The sequence below is a fragment of the Rhizophagus irregularis genome, chromosome 8 (assembly GCF_026210795.1).
Source record: "Rhizophagus irregularis chromosome 8, complete sequence".
Taxonomy (NCBI): Eukaryota; Fungi; Glomeromycota; class Glomeromycetes; order Glomerales; family Glomeraceae; genus Rhizophagus; species Rhizophagus irregularis.
Window position 1 is genome coordinate 778224 of NC_089436.1, and position 20479 is coordinate 798702.

Sequence of the window (20479 nt, forward strand, 5' to 3'; positions counted from 1 at the left end):
TTCTCAATCATAAAAATTCGTGCCCTAAAAAGTAAAACAGCATATCAGAAGAAAATGCTCCTCTATTAATATGTGCACTTGAAAAGGTATACGCTTATATAGAAATTCTTTATTTTTCGTATTTCATTACATGATATTCAAGAGATACGCTTAACGTATCACGTAAATACAAAAAAAACACACGAGACAAATGTACAGTATATGTAATCTATAATAACAAAGAAATATTTTCGTATCCTTATTCCTCCTTTTCGCGTAGAGACACATTTGACAGATGGGCTTGAGTATAGTTGTCGCAATGATCGCAATAAACGTGAGTATTTTGTCCAGAAGTGTCAGAGGTGGACTTGGGATGATTATACTTGCTATCCGCATTTTTTTTAGGATTAATCGGAACAATCACGCATTCATCTATATGAGTTTGATTCTTGGCCCTCTTCATCATTGGGAAAGTTTTCATCGGCCATTATTATTTCTTTAGAAACACCAGCCCCAGTTAAGTTCGAACCAACTTATTTTTCGTTGCCACCAAGATCACCTTCGCCGGAGTTCATCATACCCAATAACCCAATATATCTTTCGCTTCTCGTGTGAGGAAATCGAGCTTTTGGTAATCATCGGAGTTTTGTGATTCCTTTTCTTTTGCGAAATTATCTAGCCGTTCTGCAACTCCACGTTCCTATATGAAAGTTCCCTATTCTTTTTTTCAAGTTCCGTACACCTACGTTTAAAACTTTCTTTTTCTTGAGGTATCGCATGTAATCGTTTCTTGATAATTTTATATCCTTTCCCAGAGTTTCAAGCAGTCCTTTTTTTTTCGGAGGAAGACTTAACGTTATTACGGTCCGTGTTATCTGTCATCATTAGAGGTGGTGCTAACGTTTTAAAGAAGAGTGCGAGTTTCGTAAAAAATTTTTGTCAACTTCTCCAACCAGAAGTATTAACATTTTCCCATATGGAAAGAGAAAACATGTAAGATACCAAATGTGTCAAATGTGCAAATGTGTTACCCAAGTGTCCTATTTGTAATTTTAGCACATTTTACTACAAACTATCCATTAACATGAAAACTCTGGTTGAACTTACAAACTTAATTTATTATCTTCGATGGACTCTGTAACAAAAAATTCGAGATTTCGTTGCACTTCACGAAGTCTATAGCACCTTGTTATTGTCTTTCCATCACGGAAACAATTTTTACAAAACAAGAAAGACTTAGTCTCCCCTATTGTATGATGCGAGATTGACAAGAGGTGCCATTGTGCAATAAAAGATATGAGCAGAATTTTTTGCGATGTAATATTGTGGCGACGGAATATTTAACGGGATGAATATTAAATAGATGTCAACGCATGAGACGACTATATTGGAACCTTATGTGGTACAGCACTGGACACCTATGAAAAAACTATTCAGTATATACGTAACAATGGACTACAGTTATTACGCTTTGTTCCATAAGAATATTTGTAATGAAGCATAGAAATATTGAAAGAGGCTCACTTCACGAGTTTGCATTTGTGGACGAACTAGGAATTAGGACAAACATGAGAATTCTTCAGGTTGGAATTTGTACACAAAATGGTAAGTAGAATGAAACTCTTAGTCTTAGCTGAAGTACTTGACTGTATTTCGCTATAGTATTGTCATGGATCATGGTCGAGTGAAGGAGTTTTAAGAAAAAGCAGACAGATAATATGTTTTCCAATAGACGTTGAAGAAGCATTGTCTAACCCGTTTGTTTTCCTCATCATATAGGGCGGGCCATCACAAGACAATTTAGTAGCTTTAGCTAGTTTCACTGAAACTGCCGGTGCCCACACAATGATCACAATAAACAACAGGCAATACAAGATATGCAGAGGACATACATTTAGTTGTAGCAAAACGTACATATTTTTTCAACTGCAAATACATTTTAGTAGTTGTTAGTACCGAAAAGAAAAGGAAGCAATATAGAGAGAATAGACATTGCTTCGCAATATTCTCCAGGCATTTCTACTGAAGGAAAAAACAGTGGCGAGTGATACAGTAATCCGATAACATCCACGTAATAAATAGGTATCAATGATATGGGTGTCAGATAATTTACATGCGTGCTAGAAAGTGGATAAATATTATTTGGATTACAGATATACTAAGGACAGACATTTGGTAATCGAAACAGAGAGATATGTAGTCTTTGTTTGTATTAGATGATTCGGATGGACTTTATTATCAATCATAAACAATGCTATTGCTAGTAGTGTCCAAGATTTTTTGCTAAAAGTGATAGTGACTGACATAGTTCGACTCAACGATTTTAATGATCGAAGCGAAAGAGGATGAACTACACCTTGTTTTTCGGCATTCCGTTTAATATATATATATATATATATACCTCTTCTTTTGTGGTTAACGCTTCGTCTATTGATTCATCGGTGATAGTCACTGGCGCAACACCAACCGTTCCACGCAATAACATGCCAAGCCATACGACAGCACGAGCAAACTTCCTTTCCTCCCAGACTGCTGATTTTTGAAGTTATTGTATAGTTCAGTTGTTGGGATACGTAAATGAAAACGTGTTTACATCACAGATTTGTAAATACGGTCCAGCTATGTTGAAGTGGCTAAAGCCAATGGCATTAGATAAGACGATGATATTATTTTCAGACAATAAGGCTAATAAAGAAACCTAGACAATCCTAACCATCGTTAAGAATTTGAGACTGTTGTCGATTGGGATATACTCTTATTTGTAATACCCGATTAATAGTACTAGATTCTTTTTTAGCTTGCTTGTTAACTGTATATACTTTGTGAACGAGAACCATGTATTTGTAACGTTCTATTACAATTCTTCGTTTCGTGGTGGTTATACGTGGGTATCCCCAATTGTCGAGTCAAAGCTAGAGTTCCTTGTTCCAGTAAGGACCAGGATCAGGTGGAATTTTGGAACTTGACTGAACAGCATCCTTCAGCTTTTCATGTGATATGTTATTTATTATTGTATGGCGAACAATATAGTATGTAGAGTAGACACGTGTTTTCGATTGTAGAAAATAGTGCATATGTGGCCTTCGTTTGTATTGGATTATCGAGATTTTCTAGTTTGGACTGGGCAATCCAACACGCTTCTCTTTGGAGTTTCTTTCAGCTAAAAAATTTCTTCAAACTAGTTATCGAAAACGTGGGACGAGAGCACGTTAATAATATCATTTGTTTCTACAATATATCCCTAAGAACTAGTAGTAGCTTCTCTTTAGAGTTCCTTCGGAATAGCTAGTTTCACTGAAACTACTGGATGTACAATATTCAAGTAAATGGTTAATAGCAAAATGTATACGGGAAGAACGAGTAAAAAAATAGTCCATGAAATGGAAAACTCTGCTGGCTAAAGCCCTCCTAAGGTAGTGAACGGGAATCTAGTAGACACACTTCGTGATTCTTTTTCGTTGTTGATCAGAAAGGATTTTATAAAATCTCTTGGTAAAATTTCACAGTTTAGTCCGTTCTGTAATTTCCCTAGATTCCCTTTATAATTTTCCTCGTTCCTCGAAAATTCACTTCTTTGAAGGTCCTAATGGACTAAAGATTTTTTTGTATACATTTGTCTATTATTAATCTACGTAATTGATAATGTAAGTGAATAGTAAAAAATGAAACACAGAGCGTGGTTGAGCGGCAAGACGCTCATAGAACTGGAGAGACTAAGAACCGCGTTCTTAGAGAATAATGTTTCCATAGATTTACAAGACAATAACGTAGATCATTGTAACACATAATTATTAAAATCTGTATGATTTTTGCTCTTCGAGCAGTCTCCGACTGAGCAAAGCGAAAAAAATTATACAGGGAAATCTCTTGGCAAAATTTCTTGGCAAATCATTATCCTCCAGGTATTTCCCAAAAGGCGCTAAAGCGCAGTGACGATTGTTTCATAATTCCGGTAATGAGTCCAGCGTATATACTGGTGTGGGTTTATCATTACTATTGGTGTAGTCTTATTTTTCTCGAAAGTTGTTGCAGTCACTGTTAAACGCTAAAATATTGGATGACGTGGGAATTAATTTTTCGTATCTCACTAGAGGTGTTTGTTATATTCATTAGTCTAGTCCGTATATTTAACTAAGAAACCAGACTTATAGCTTGACTGTGATCCGAGGGGCACGATCTCGTTGTTCCAAGGTTACACAATGTGTAGACATCCAATAACAATACAGGCACGTGATCTATAATTAAGCCGCAGAATCATAACTAATCATTCTGGGTTGGGATCTTAGTATTAGTAAATTTCTTTAGCATCGGAAATACTAGGCATTATTCATAATCTTTTACATATACACTGAACTTGAAATCTCTTCAATAAATCTCAATTTATCAAGCTTGTCATTGAAATCGAATCAAACGTTGTCTGTTTCTGCTCAACAATTGCTACTTTTGTCCCTCATCTAAATGGCTTTAAAAAAGAAGTCATTTTTTAAATAACGATTATTATCCAAATCGTGGATAAAATATTCCTTTCAGATTTCATCAACTACCGTTAAAGGAAAGATTTTGCGTCGAGGATTATCATTGTGCCAGAGAATAAATAGGGGACAATCTAATTTCGCAAACCAGTCAATATAAATAAACGGATAGTAATGATCATAATTACCTTTGTGCTTGAAAATGGCTTTGATGATCGCATAGCTGTTATCATGATCGTTTTGAATTGATACTATATCATTCTTATGTAGATGACATTTACTTTGAAATAGCCTTCATTTCATGTAGGATGTGTATTCGTAAAATTTACACGATTTGTTAATTAGTGATGCATGGAATCCAAAACTATTATAGAAGAGCCAAGTCGGATTGAAATATTTGATGTTAGTTTTAATCATTATATTGTGAGCCGATACTGGTTTTTTTAGCTTTATATTTTGAATCCGGCTAAATTGGAAGCTAACTACAAAATCGATAATAAAGTAAAATAACAATAAAGTAATAATTCATTGTACAAATTGTTAGAGTCTTACCATATTACCATAATACACAATGAAATAAATTTACCGATCAAGAATTCAAATACTTTACAGGAATGTTTTAAATCGTGTATACATTGTGACCAAATCGTGACTAAATAATATAGTGGTTATATATCAGCAATAATAATGCATTAGAGCTATATGATAATTACGAACCTATACTAGTTAAATGTAGTCAGTATTAGTCTACATGCAGTTACTGCGCATTAAGACGATCACGACTTCGACACTGTTTATAAAGAATCTATTGTACAAGTTGTTACGAATTAGTTTAAAATTTTTAAATGTATAGTAGATAGTTCATAAATACGGTTTAAAGTTTAGTGAGAATATAGAAAATATGTCGCAAAGAATTAATAAATGTATCATTAAACATGTAGTAAATATGTCGTAAAGAATTAATAAATTTATTAATATAATTTAGTAAATACTTTGTAAATATGTAGTAAATACTGTATATCGCAAAAATTAATAGTATTATTACGAAAATTTAGTAAATACTTTGCAAAGAATTAATAAATGATTTGTTGCTACTTGTTCATGTAATATATAATACTTCGTAGCGAAGTGATAATATATTATATATAGCCTTGAAGAAATACATGTTTTTTATATATAAATCATTCCCAAAATCGTGACAACCTACCGCTGATGCATTCATCATCGTTACAATGATGAATAAAATGCGCTGTGTTATTTGTATCAAGTTCTCTTATAGGACGCGTATCCCGAAGCCCATAAACTGGACATTCTAACTTCTTTTGATTGGTAATTTCGGACTTATCGATGAAATACTAAATCCTAAAAATTAAATATAATATTGCGCCCCAAATTAAATAATGTCACTAGATAAAGTCGTCCTCTACAATACCTTAACTAGTTAACCATCTTAACCGGTTAATTAATCAATCAGTTCCAATCTCTAGACTTCATTTCTTATTTTATTCTAGGGACGCCATACAACTCATACTTTTAAAGGTAGATTAGGAGCGAATGAAAAAATTTTTATATCAGTTTTTGAAAGAACAAAATTTATTATTTAGTAAAAAAAAAAAGGAGAAAGGAAGAGATAGCCGACACTGTGAGCAATTCCGGGAAGTTTGTCCAAAACTTTGTGTCCAAAACCCCAAACAGGGTGTTCGCCGCAACTGGTTTTGTGGCCAATAAAGGCAAAACGTCGATTATTCCTTTCATGGCTAAAAATTGATCGCAGAAGCGCAAAAGTTTTACCCTCTTCTTCGGAAATGGTGGTAACAACATCACTGACATGCAGACGATATTGTGTATTACAGTAATTCCATTATCTTCTACTGAAAAACAAATAAGTTCATAGTATCGACATGAACTTTCAAAAAATGCCACTTCATAGCCCATTTTTTGGTATACTGATGCCAATTCTCTACAAAAGCCAGAATCGTTTGGCACATTTTCTTCGGCATGTTTTTTTGGTATACCTTCTTTAAGATTATATTCGAGATATATTCATCTAGTGAAGAAATAATAAATATCTAATATAAGATTATTAATTAAAAAATTCATATAATTCAATAAAGAAACTTTGATCAAACCATCGCTTATATCTTCTTCGGGATCAAAGGGTTTTTCGACAATCAACCGTTTTAAGTGATAGGGAAGGTTCATTAAAGCATTATTTGTAGAAGAAAAACGTTTGTCAATACCTCCGTCAAATAGATGGCGTACTGTAAACAATGTTGTATATCGTTTTAATAAGTCAAGTTCAATATTCTTTCAATTCGTTCATGGCACAATATTTTTGAATATGCAGTGCACTATTTCTTTTGTCCCTACACCTGTATTTAACAATGTTGCATATTTCTTGCTGTTGCACTAAATGATAAATTAACATGTAAATTTGGAAGATTCTCAAAATCTTCAAACGCCCGTTTGTAATTATTGTAATAAACAACAGAAATAATACAAGTCATAATCATTGCGTAATTTCAACGTTTATTAATTACCTGCGAAAATAATTTCCTTTCACTATCTACTTTGATAAAAAAGTTAATCCAAGAATGAGAAAAAAGCATTAACTTGAACTCGCAATCTAACCTGCTAGTAAAAAGCATAAAGTTCCAATTGATTTTCATTATTCTCTAGTATGTCTAGCTTAACAAGTTCACCTAATAATGATAAAAAAAGATATTAAGAAATAATCAGAATGAGGAACTGATTTTATCATTTTGTTTATTAAATGATAATAATGGAAAATGACAATCAGCTGATAATAATAATGTTGTTAATGACGAAGAGAATTTAAATTATGATAAGGATTATAGAAATCTTGCTGAATTTTTTCTGCCTTTAATTTGAATGATACAGATTTCAATTTAGATCCCGAAGTTGCAAATTTTGATGATTTATGGATTTTTCTTTAAATATTTAAATACTAACAAGTGACTTTAACTACAAAATGCTGATTTAAAAATACCAGTTGATTCAGTTCTTTCAGGACTTTTTAAGAATGTTAAGTTCATTGATAACTCCATGGAAATAAATTTCATTCAGAAAAAAAATCTATTATAGATGTTGTCACCATTAAATGCAAAATCAAACACTTGGTGATTCTATTCAATTTCTAGCATTTTTTTTTATTCTCATATAAACTAAATTATTAAATAGGAGTTTTATTTTATTTAATTCCCAGTATTTTTTTTATTTTATTCTTATATAAACTAAAATATTATACAAAATTTTGTTTTATTTTATTCAATTCCCAGTACAGATATTTTTTTTTTATTTTTACACGAACTAATATATTATATAGGATTTTGTTTTATTTTGTTCAATTTTTAGTATAGTAATTCCTAGTATTTTTATCCATTTTCATATAAATCGCTTAATTTCCAGTATTTTTTTTTCCATTTTCATACCAAAAAATTATATAGGATTTTGTTTTATTTTATTCAATTTCCAATATAGCATTTTTTTTTTCATTCTTATATGAACCAAAATATTATACAGGATTTTGGTTTATTTTTGTTTAATTTTCAGTATATAGGATTTTGTTTTGTTTTATTTTATTCGATTCCCAGTATTTTTTCCATTTTCATACCAAAATATTTTACAATACAGTATTTTTTTCCATTCTGAACTTCAATCATTCACCATACCATACCATGCCACAATTGCCACATGCTAATACTATTACCTATAATAATATCCAAGAGCCTTGCTATTAAACATAAAAAGACACATTAATTTTAATTCTATCCTATTACCTATAATAATATCCAAGAACTTTGCTATTAAACATAAAAAGACATATACTGTTTTCTATTTTTGGAGACATAATTTATCATAAGTATAGTACATGTATAGTACATAGTTTTCTTTTAAACCCATGTTAAGTTGTTAACCCACGCTCTTACCTTTTTTTTTTTTAAAAAAAAAGGTTCTATATAATCACATATAATTATTATACTTTTTAATTACAAATACCATGCATTAATCACTAAATTGCATCCAAAAATAAATATTATGAATTACGATTTACACATTATTTCTAAGAATAAAAAAAAATATATATATTAAAAATGGAAACGTGATGCAATATTATAAATCTTATAAATATTATTTATTATGTGTGTACGAATATTTTCATTAAAAAACCTTGTTAATAATAATAATAATAATAATAATAATATATAAAACTAAAAATATTTTTTGAAATTATGGGTCAGTAGATCTTCAGGTTTTATGGGAAACTGGTTCTTGGCATTTAATTAGTAAAAACTTTTTTTTTTAAAGTTGAAAAGAATTTTTTTTTTTTTTAAAAAAAAAAAAAAAGAATTTGAAGTCTCTAACTCGAACGAATAATTATAAACCAAAACCAAAAATTAATGAAATGTTTGAAATCAGAAAGTTAAACTGAACCACTAATAATCATTGAATAAACGGAATATCCGACCGAATAATGTACAATTTTTTACTACGTATAATTATTACAGTTATAAATTCTTTGGACTAGTGAAAAAAAAAAAGTCGCAGTTTAATCAAAATAAATATCCTGCAAAATAATTACAATTAAACTCATATACAATAATAACAATAATAAATGTTACAGCCGAATGTAATATAAATTTTATTTTGGTGTTACTTTTAATAAATTTGATCTAGTCTATTTTAGAGAATAATTTTAATTAAAGGTATCCGAAATTTTTTTAGGCTTAAAAAAAAAAATAAAAAAAAAACATTTATGAGCCCAATAAAATAAAATAAATGTATAATGTTACGGGACAGCCGATAATATCCGAAACAAATTTTTCGGAAAACTTGTGTATATACATGATTTTTTTTTCTTTTTTTATGTTACTTGTATAAAATTGATTACAAGGTAATTGATTACAAGGTTATGTATAGCCCCTATCTATCTGCTATTACAGTTTTTTCCGCCAGATCGACCGGCAAAATGATCGGTATCCCGTGAAATACTAGCCGCCTAAGGTTTGGTTCCCTGACAAGTTTTTTTTTTTTTTGATTTTATACGTGTTATTATAAATTATATTTATAACTTGTATATTTATTTATAATAATAATAATAATAATTATTATTATTATTATTATTTTTTTCGAATCATAAGATTCCTTATATTCCTTATGTACTTTTTGAACACTTAATTTACTGTAATCGTGTAATGTATCAACGCTTTATTAACAAAAAAAGATAATTGATTCAATATACCCATTTAAGAGATAGTTAATAGTTTAAACCAGATAAAAAAATTACTAATTAAAAAAATATTATATTATGGTAAATCTTTCTATAATAAAGAAATTGTATGGAGGAAATTGTATCAAAAGATTGGTGGTTTTTTTTTTAACTCCCAAAAAAAAATGTTTTAAAAATTATTTATTATTATTATTATATTATTATTTAATCGATGAGATACATCAATAACGATTGCGTTTTTTCATTCGATTAGAAAGAATTTATTGTTTATGCATAAAACCAGTTTTAAATCTTGATTGTTGGAATAAATCAAAATTTTTTTTTGATTATCATTACCACGAAAGAGTATGAAGAGCGTATGATTATTGTGACGTGATGCGAAAAAAGAATCGCCATATATGCTATATAAACTATATACAATATATATACATATAACTTTTTAGGTTTAATTTGTATTTCAATAAACAATCAAATACAACCCAATCCCCCTCAATAACTTTTATTATTTATTTAGATTTACAAAATCACAAAAAAAAAAAAAAAAAAAATAATTTTTTGTGTACAAAGAAAATTTGCACAATAAAAAAAAACTTAACTTAGCGAATGAAGAAATAAAAGTAAAATGAAATGGAGATAGAATGAAATAAAATAAAATAAAATAATAAAAAATATATAATAAAATAAATAAAAATAGAAAGAAAGAAAAGATGAATAATAATAAGATAAAAAAATAAAAATAAAAATAAAAATAAAAATAAAAATAAATAAATACATAAATAAAATGTATAAATGAATAAATGAATAAATGAATACCTTGAATAACTTTTTTGAAAATAATAACAAAAACTTTATTTTTAAAGTATTCTGGTCTAGATTGTGACTTCTTAAAAAAAAAAATCTACTTCCTTTTTGCTCGAATAGTTTTTTGATCTACAAAATAGATTGCGGTTAAATTGTTTTCAAAAAAAAAAAACTTGTATCAAAGAAACAAAAAGTAAACGAATCATTTTTTTCAATCGAGAACCTTATTTCTTTCAAAGAAAAAGAAATGAATATCCTCATTTGAGTTTAGTCTTGATTTTTTAATTTTTTTCTATTATACAAATAAAAAAATCTTTTTTCTTTCTATTGTTCTAATAACAAAAAATTTTTTTTATTATTCTTACAAAAGTGGAATCATTTAAAATTAATGAATCCAATTATAATTTCGTTTTTAATAACAAAAAGATTTAATAAAAAAAAAATAATTTGACCTTTTTAATATTCATTAATATTAAACTTTAAAAAAAAAAAAATTTATTATTTGTTATTGTTATTATTATTATTATTATTATAATTATATATATATACACACATTATATCATTATATATATTATATATATACACACATTATATATATACATTATATATACACATTTATATATATATGTATACACATACATATTATATACTGTATATACAAAATAAACATAAGTTGTATGTGTGTATCGAAAAAAAAAATTTTTTTTTTTCCACCCAAATGTATGACAAGAGTAATTTGTGATCATGTTCTTTCTCAAAAAAGATAATTTTTTTCTTCCTTTTATTTTTTTTTAAGGTTTCAGGGGTGAAAAAAAAAAAACGGGTAAAACATAAAATTGAATGCAATCAGAAATTCAAAGAAAAAAAGAAAAAAAAATTTTATATATACTAGGCAATATATTGATTTTTTCGAATTAAAATTAAATATTTTGATTATTATTATTATGCACTTTTAAGAATTTGTACTTATTACACGTGGGTTCAAAAAAAAAAAGTTAATCGATCTTTTATTAATTTATATTGTGTATCAATTAAATTCATTTATATTCGGCGATATTCGCTGCGGATCAAAAGAAATTATTAGTTATCATGTGGATTTCGATATGATTTTTTTGATCGGCACAAATATGACACAAGCCATTTAGGTATTTGAACGAAAAAAAAAATAAAAATTATGTAAATGACAAGTAAAGAATTTCACGTGATGAAACCATCATGTGGTAGGACAATTCCCCGGTAGAATTTTAACATTTCCGTTCTGTCCCATTCAATCATAAAGTTCGGACCTCGGACCATTCCATGCAAGGATGTGCCTGAAAGATGAAATTGGGCAGCTATGATCAAAAAAAGGAAATTCATACGAAAAAATTTTACAATTTCAAAAACCTTACAATTTCAAAAAGAATCATAAGGTATGACGGAAATACACCGGTTATTCCGTCAAAAATTTATCCTCGTTTAAATTTGTAATTGTAATAATAGAGATTGTGAAGATCCCGAATACTCATAATATAACAACAATGCATAATCTAAGAATAAAATTGGAATTTTTCAATAAATGATAATAATTTCTATTTATTTTTACTCTTTTTGAAAAAAAAAAGAAAAAAAAAAAAATTTTTTTTAAAAAAAATAATTTTTAATTAATCCATTTTTAGAAAAATTTTTTTTTTTATAAACAAGTATGCAAGCAAGAGTACAAAACTTTAATGATGTTCTTCTTTAATCCTTTATTATATAGTTAAAGTAATTAATTTACCAAAAAAAAAAATTATTAAAATTTATTCAAAAAAAAAAAAGATTGCGAATTACAGTCAGTAATCTTAAGATATATCAAACTAATAATTTTTCTTCTTTACACTGCATTTTGCAGATAATGTGAAAATATAAATTGAACAATTTCATGTGTTCAATATTTCTTATTTTGTTTATGCATACATGCGCATAATTAACACATAAATAATTAGGATGAATCTTTCTCGCAGAAATTCACTGCTCCTAATTTATATATGCATTGACATTTTTCTTTTTGTGTTCCATCCTAGAATTAATTCGAAAAGAAAAAACTTAAAATATATAAATAGAATATATTTATCTATCCATCTATCTATCATCTACGCATATAATTAAACAAAGAAAACCTTATGCATTTAATTTTAAAAATTTAATTAATGAAATCCTTTGTTTTAAAAAAAAATTTTTTTTTAAAATTTATAGATGTTAGGAAAAAAAACATGGCTTCACAACATTTTTTTGTCGATCCAAACGACCAATAATGGGTTTTTCCGGATTTCGTCATAAAAGATAATTAAAACCTAATTAACCTAATTAATTCTAATTAACTTAATTAAAATGTATATTAAAATTAGAAACAAACAAGAGAAACAAACAATTTTTTTTAAGGGGAAGGAACATAAAATCTTTAATCATAAAAAACAAAAAAAAAATATAAAAAAAAATAAAAATAAAAATAAATAATATTAATAATCTTAAATCATTTCTCTCATACATTATTAAAAAATTTTATTAAAGGTTTATTATTTATTTATTTATTTTTTTGTTTTTTTTTAAAAAAAAAAATTTTAAATATCCGTTTAACTCCGATTTTTCCGATTTAAGCTGTTAAACGTAAAACAAAAAACCAACAAAAATAGTCTCACCTCCTGCAACGGAATATTTTGATTAAAATCTTCGATTCTTTTTTTTAATAAGATTTATAAGATTTTTATAAGATATGTTATTTTATGTTACAATAAATACAATAAATACAATAAATACAATAAATACAATAAATAAATATTTAATTGTTTCCTGCACGTAATTTAAAGGATTGAAAAAAAATCATTTTATCGTAAAATATATTCTTAAAATGCAGGGAGAATTTCCAAATTAAACCGAATTTATGTTGGATTTTTCATTATCAAAAAAAAAAAGATTTTTTTAATGTGAAAAAAAAAAGAAAGAATCTTAAAATTGTAACAAATAGAGGCGTACGTAAATATTTATTACATGGATTATTTTGAATAATTTAAATAATTGGTCTTTTTTCGATTTTTTTTTTCATGCAATGAAAAATAAAATAAAATAAAAATAAAAAAAATAAAAATAAAAATAAAAAATAAAAATAAAAACAAAAAAAAGTAAAAATAAATAAAAATAAAATTCGAGAAGTAAAAAAAAAAAAAAAAAACAATTTTTTTTTAATTTAAATATCCAATACATCCAATACATCCAATACAAAGTTTTTCCAATTTTTCCCAGACTGTTTTAAAAAAAAAAAAAAGAATTTTTTTAATTTAAAATAAATAAATAAATAAATAAAATAAATATTATACTGTTATATATAAATAACGATAATTGAACACTGCAGATTGAATATGAAAATTAAATTATTAATGTACTTTAAACCGATTAAATTGACCAAATTAATTATTAATATTTTTGTCATTACTCTTTTTGGGAAGGTTTTGTTATTAAATGATTGGGTAAATATTTTTTAAGGTTATAGAACTATAAATTTAACAAAGAACGTAGTTTTAACAGCTAATTCGAGGAAAACTAATGAATGAATGAATAAATGGAAAGTTATTGATTTTAACTTATAATAATAATATTATATCATAAATTCCCAAAAGAAAAATCCCTGGACAATAACTTTATAAACCTTCAATGACGAACCAACCAAAATCCTTTTTTCTTTTCTCCCAAAAAGATTTAACAATTTTGGGTACATCTATTTATTATGCCGAATATAAACAATCAATTCAATGTACATGATAGGATTTACATTTAACCTTAATAACCTCCAATCCTACATGCGGTCAATACGCCATTTATCTTAGAAGAGTATATTATATTTATTATATATCTTTTCTTTTTAAGAAACTTTATTTGTTAATGAAAAAAATCTCTTTTTTTATTATTATTTGTTTTTGTACTATTGTTTTTATCCTTGTTTATCTGATATAATAGTAATAAAAAACCTTATTTATATCGATTTTATTGGCTGTCAATGTGTAATATTACAATCATTAGAAAAATACATTTATAATAATTAGAAACTTGGAGATTTTGAGATAAAGATACCTTACATGGGTAGATTACTATAAATAGGATGCAAAAGTTGAATGTAAATTAAGCACATAAGCATTAGGATTTGAAAAAAATTACTTTTAGTAGGAGGATTACTTTAGCAACTTGGAGATTTTGTGCAAAAGTGGTCAATAAAAAGCGTTACATTTACTTTGGTAACTTGGAGATTTTGTGTAAAAGTGGTCAATAAAAACGTTGTATGTAAATTAAACATTATAATTAAAATACGTTACATAAGACATAAGAAGTACGTAAGTACTGTACGTAAGTTTTAAGAATATTTAAATTAACCAATAACCTGGTATTAATATATATTAATATGGGTGGTTGATCTGCGCGCCTTAATACTTCACATGGTAAATTGGCCATAGCTCATACACTTAAATAACTTTAAATAAATATTTGTAACCATATAATCGAATATTTATTGTATACATAAAAAAAAACCAGTTTTTTTTTTTTAAAAAAAAAGAGTCTCATATTATCTCATATTATATTAATTGTAAATTATTTGGAGTTCCTTAATGTTAAAAAATGATGCATATTGATATCTATAAAAAATTTTCTTATCTCTCTCTTTTTTTTTTCTTGCTATAAAAATAAAGCAAAAAAAAAAAATAGATACAAAACATATATTTTCTCTCTCTTATTAAATTATTTAGAAGGATAAAAACTTATATATATAATAAATTATGAATAATGATTTAAAAAATTAATAATAAAATAATGTATGACAACAAAAAAAAACCACCTAAAAAATTATCCTGCTGAAAATATAAAAATATAAAAATATATAAAAGATCTGATGTAATCAAAGATTTATTTTTTTTGAGCAATAAATCTATGGGAAGTTCTAAACGTTGTAAACTGATTATATTCCAGTTCTGCCATTTCCATCATATTATCATATTCTTCCTCTGTTATATTAAGATGGGACATTATCTGTTGCTTCATCTTGGATGAAAGATGGCGTATGTAGGAAACCCCAAACTCTCCTGTTTTACCTGCCCACGTTCCAATTGGAGAAATAGCAATTTCATGATTTATACTTGAAACTTGGTTATCACCAAGTAACCAATCTTCGAATTTCTCACAAATTGAATTATTCATATTTATTGCAAGCACTAATATAAATTATGAAACGTTTATGAGAAATGTGTCACAATAAATTAATGAGTAAATGAACAATTTTTACTTACAGGCTTGATTCATTTTTTCTAAATTTTTACCACATCTAGAAAGCTCCGAATCATTTTGCATGATTTCTAACCAAGAACCGGACTTTGTAAGACGAAGTAATTCTCGCAAGACTGTTTCTTCCCATTCCTTTTGGGAAAATGAATCCCCTACCAGTCTTGCGAATACGAGGTCAAATGTGTTATCTTCAAAGGGTAAACCCTCGATTATATTTCCGAGGGAAAATTTTAAATTTTTTTCATGGTGGTTTGTTGGAAATATTGGTGCTATATCTACCCCTATAAAATTACTTTCAGGGTAATGTTTGGCCATTTCTAACGACCAGGTACCAGCGCCGCAACTATGTTTAATAAATTTTAATTTAATTAATTTAATATTATAAATATTATATATATACATGTATGATGTGTATAATATATACTTACCCAATATCTAATACATTTGCGCCACCTCTTTTAAGAATTTCTTCAACAGGAGAAGAGAAATTATTTTGCCACAAATGCCTTATTAAATAATGTGGATCTTCAAGCCACATTTTTTTTTCTTCGGTAGTTGCCGGTAAAGGATATTTCATTTCACCGCTCCTAGATTTACTGGCAATAATAAATTTCCTACCAAAACTAGTAGGGGTAGTTTGTGGATCTTGTCCTAAACAAGCAGGTCTCCTACGTCCATTATATTCGTCTCTGATTGAATTTGTATTCAATCTTCTCAACGCGTTGCCCATTTTTATGATCTATAATGATGGAGTGAAAAAAATATTTTATCGTAATATGAAAAAGTAAATCTTAAATTATTCTTAAATTTTCGTGATGAAAAGAGGTGAGAGGAATATCGAATTTTTAAAGGTAAAAAAAAGGGGGGAAGGAAAAAAAAAATGACGAGATTATTAGATATGAAAAACAAAGAAAAAGGAAAAAAATATATATATAATTTTTTTTTTCTTTTTCAACAAATCAAACGATTTCGAAAGAGCGAGAAGTTTTTTTTTATAAAAAAAAAAAAGAATTTTTTTTTTCTAAAAAAAATATGAAAACCAAAAAAACGAAAGGAATAGTAAAAAAAATTATATATAAAAGAACCAAAGGCAGTTGACTAACTTTTTATTTTTTATTTTTTAAAAAAAAAATTTCATGATGAAATGTTGGGGCATTTATATTAGAAAAAAAAAATATTTTTTTTTTATGTTAATTATTTCAAAATAACTGATATTATTTTATTATTCAATAGGTATAATATATACGGCATAAACCTATTTTGAAAGGGAGTGAAGCAGTAAAAAAAAAAAGAAAAAAGAAAAAAAAATAAATAAATACTCTAATTTAACTTGTATATAATGTACAATAATATAATAGTAATAATAATAAATAAATAAATAAAAAAAAAAAAGAGTTATTTTACTATTAAGTTTGTTTTATTGTATCCCGCAAAATATTTAAACTTTAAAAAAAAAATTTATTTAAAGCCAAAAATATATATATATATATATATTTTTTTTTATTTATTTATTTTTTTTTATTTAATATATTTTCTCTTTTTAAACTAAAAAAATTTTTTTTTTACCTTCGTAAATATTATTTGTGATTGCATATTTTTAATTATTTTAGAGGACACTAAGTATAGTAAGTTTATTTTCCCAATAAATGGGACATGATTGGTTTCCACTTTCCAATCATAGTGCCCGGTATAAAAACCAGAAATTTAATATTCCTTTTAAGTAGTCATTCAAACTGTTATAAAGTCCTATGTGTGATCTACTTTGCATTACTTTTTATATTCTGAAAGAATTTAGAATTTTGCACTATTAAAATTAATAAATAATCTGTATATTATGTTGTGTTTTACAAAGTTTACAATATATACATAATAATAATTATATAATTAAAAAATTTATCCCTGCTTTTTTTTTCTTTCTTTTTTCTTTTTAAAAAAGAAAAAACAATCAACCTGTAATATTTCGCATAACGCATATATTATTAAAATAATATCACAAAAAAAAAACGGAAAAATGAATATATATTCCGAAACAATTAGTTAACCGCCAAGGAAAGAAAAACTTTAAAAATAAAAAAAAAAAGTTAAAGATTGATCTTGTAATATCGTACAACAACTCATGATTATAAATATTTATGAAATTATAATAATTTAAAAAGATAAATATAATTGGTTGTTTGATAAAAAAAAAAAAGACCCTGAATTGTTATAATTTTTATTTATTTATTATTATTATTATTATTATTATTTTTTTTATTTTTTATTTTTTTTTTATATAATAAATTCACTAAAAATCAGTACCAACCTGAGCCAAAATCTCAATCAAAAAAAAAAAAACTTTCGTTTAAACAAATGAAGTACTTTTGTGATAATTTGCAATTGGTATCGTATTCGAATATACTAATACAAATTTAGTTGTTCATTCAAAAAAAAAATCTATCCTTTATTTATCATTATTTTTGAACTCCTTGATACATTTACTGAAAATCTCCGTGTATCTATTATACGTGTACTATGTATACTGTACTTGTATGTGTGCAATCGAAAGTTCAAAAAAAAAAAAAATTTATGGCGAATCAAAATCAATGGCCTGTTTAATAATAAATGATTAGCTGTAGATTACACATGATTTGATACACTTTTTATAGACTTGTAATGATTATCAATTAGATTAATGACAGCTTCAGCTTACAAATTCCCCCGCAAAATAATAAATTACTTTTTTTTTCTTACATATTAACAAATAAGCCTTATTTAGGATATTTATTGAGAGGTTCTTGTTCAGTTCCAATTAAGTTTTCATTTGTAATAACATCATATTTTTTTTTAAAAAAAAAAGGAAAGAAATAAACAAATAAAATATAAATGAAAATAAAAAAAAACTAATTAATACTTTAATATTATATTTATTATATTTTATTATATTTATTATTATATTTATCAACCGAATATACACATAATAAATTAAGTGTTACATTATGCAAATCACGTCTCACATACTGGGGATGATCACTTTTTGAAAGATACGCTGACAATGAAAATGTATAACATGAGATGTGATAATCTTTTTGTACAAACCATAAACAAATAAAAAAAAAATTTAAGAATCCAGTCGTAAATTTTTTATTTTTTGAAAAAAAAAAAACTTATTGCGCGTAATTTTACGCGTAAAATTATTTTAATTTACGGTGTTGTATTACCCTTATGAAATATGGAAAATTGTTTTCTTGTTTAAATTTGAAAATGATCGAAACTTATTTATTTATTTATTTTAACTTTCTTTTATTTTGATTACTTGATTACTTATGAAACTTTAATATTTCGCGTATATTCCGACCTTCCAATCATACTATACAGTTGAAAAATCATTCATTGTCCAATAGATTAAAAGGATAATTTAAAAAAGGATAACAAAATAAAAAAACCATATTTTTCTTTTTTTTTTCTTGGAAACTTTGTAATGGTTCTCGTATCCGCTTTTTATTTAAATAAATAAACGCACCCCATTTATGTAAGTACGATACAAGTACGATACAAGTACGATATAAGTACGAATTGGGTTCAACCACTTTTCGTCAATTGATTACAGTTAATAATTATATACCACATTTTTTTTTATGTGTTAAATTAAATATTCTCTTTTAAGCTGAAATCACTTTATATCAAGAAATTGGAAATTTGGCGTAAAAAAAAACATGATTATAAAAAAAAAAAAAGATCATGGGTTCATTGATAACCGAAATTACCGAAATTCTACGATTGGATTTTCACGGAATATCCGATTATACTTTGACCGACATTATTTATCTTTAAAAATAAAATTAAATGACGGAGGGTTTATACATAATAAAATTAAGTAATCAAGAATTATAAAAATATATAGTTATGTAATCATTGAAAAAAGGAACTAGTCAGTTTAAGTTTAGATCTGTCAAAATATTTTAGATATTTTAGATATTTATATTAGATATTTTTGATCTTTTTTTCTTTTTACAAAAAAATATTTTATTATTATTATTACTATTATTTTCTATATACAGTATACATACAGTGAATGTACACACAGACGCAGATAAAACATACAATATATACATATATACAACACATACATACATACATACTAACACATATGTGGCGACTTCTTATTATCCCATTTAACCCATTATAATAATAAATGATTTTATAGTTCAAAATAAAAATAACGAAATCATTTAGTGGTACATTACGCCAAATTTTTTCATAACATGGTACACCTTTAAAATTTTCGATTACTAAATTTGTGCAAAAAGGACTTTATAATAAGAGTAGATTAAATGATAATATTAATATCAAAATTATTCGCTTTTTTTAAAAAAATATGTGCAAGCACAAACAATATTATTATATTTTATTAGGATTGGTAATAAATTTACCCAAATTTTAATACTATTCTATCATATGTTTGTAAAAATTCTAACCTTATGACTTACACCAAAAGTTGATCACTTTATATCGGTATTAATGTATCTTACACAAAAAAAAAAAGGGTCTGCAATTCTGCATAAAGAATTCCTTTCTGTTACACTTGAAAATGATTTTGGGTTGCCCGGGATACTTTATGTCACGTGCACGTGTTTTCAACGTACAAAATTTCGGATTATTATTTTTCAAAAAGGGATCATTGTATTATTTATTAGTTATTATATAATTTTAT

General features: G+C 26.1%; 1 protein-coding gene across 1 annotated transcript; it reads right to left on the reverse strand.

Moving 5' to 3' along the window:
* Positions 1 to 15414: 15414 nt before the first annotated feature.
* Positions 15415 to 16519, reverse strand: OCT59_028075 (uncharacterized protein; the record flags this gene model as incomplete). Its single annotated transcript, XM_025321714.2, has 3 exons — positions 15415 to 15719; positions 15795 to 16132; positions 16218 to 16519. The coding sequence occupies 3 exons, from the start codon at positions 16517 to 16519 to the stop codon at positions 15415 to 15417; spliced, it is 945 nt and encodes a 314-aa protein (XP_025168087.2).
* Positions 16520 to 20479: the final 3960 nt, after the last annotated feature.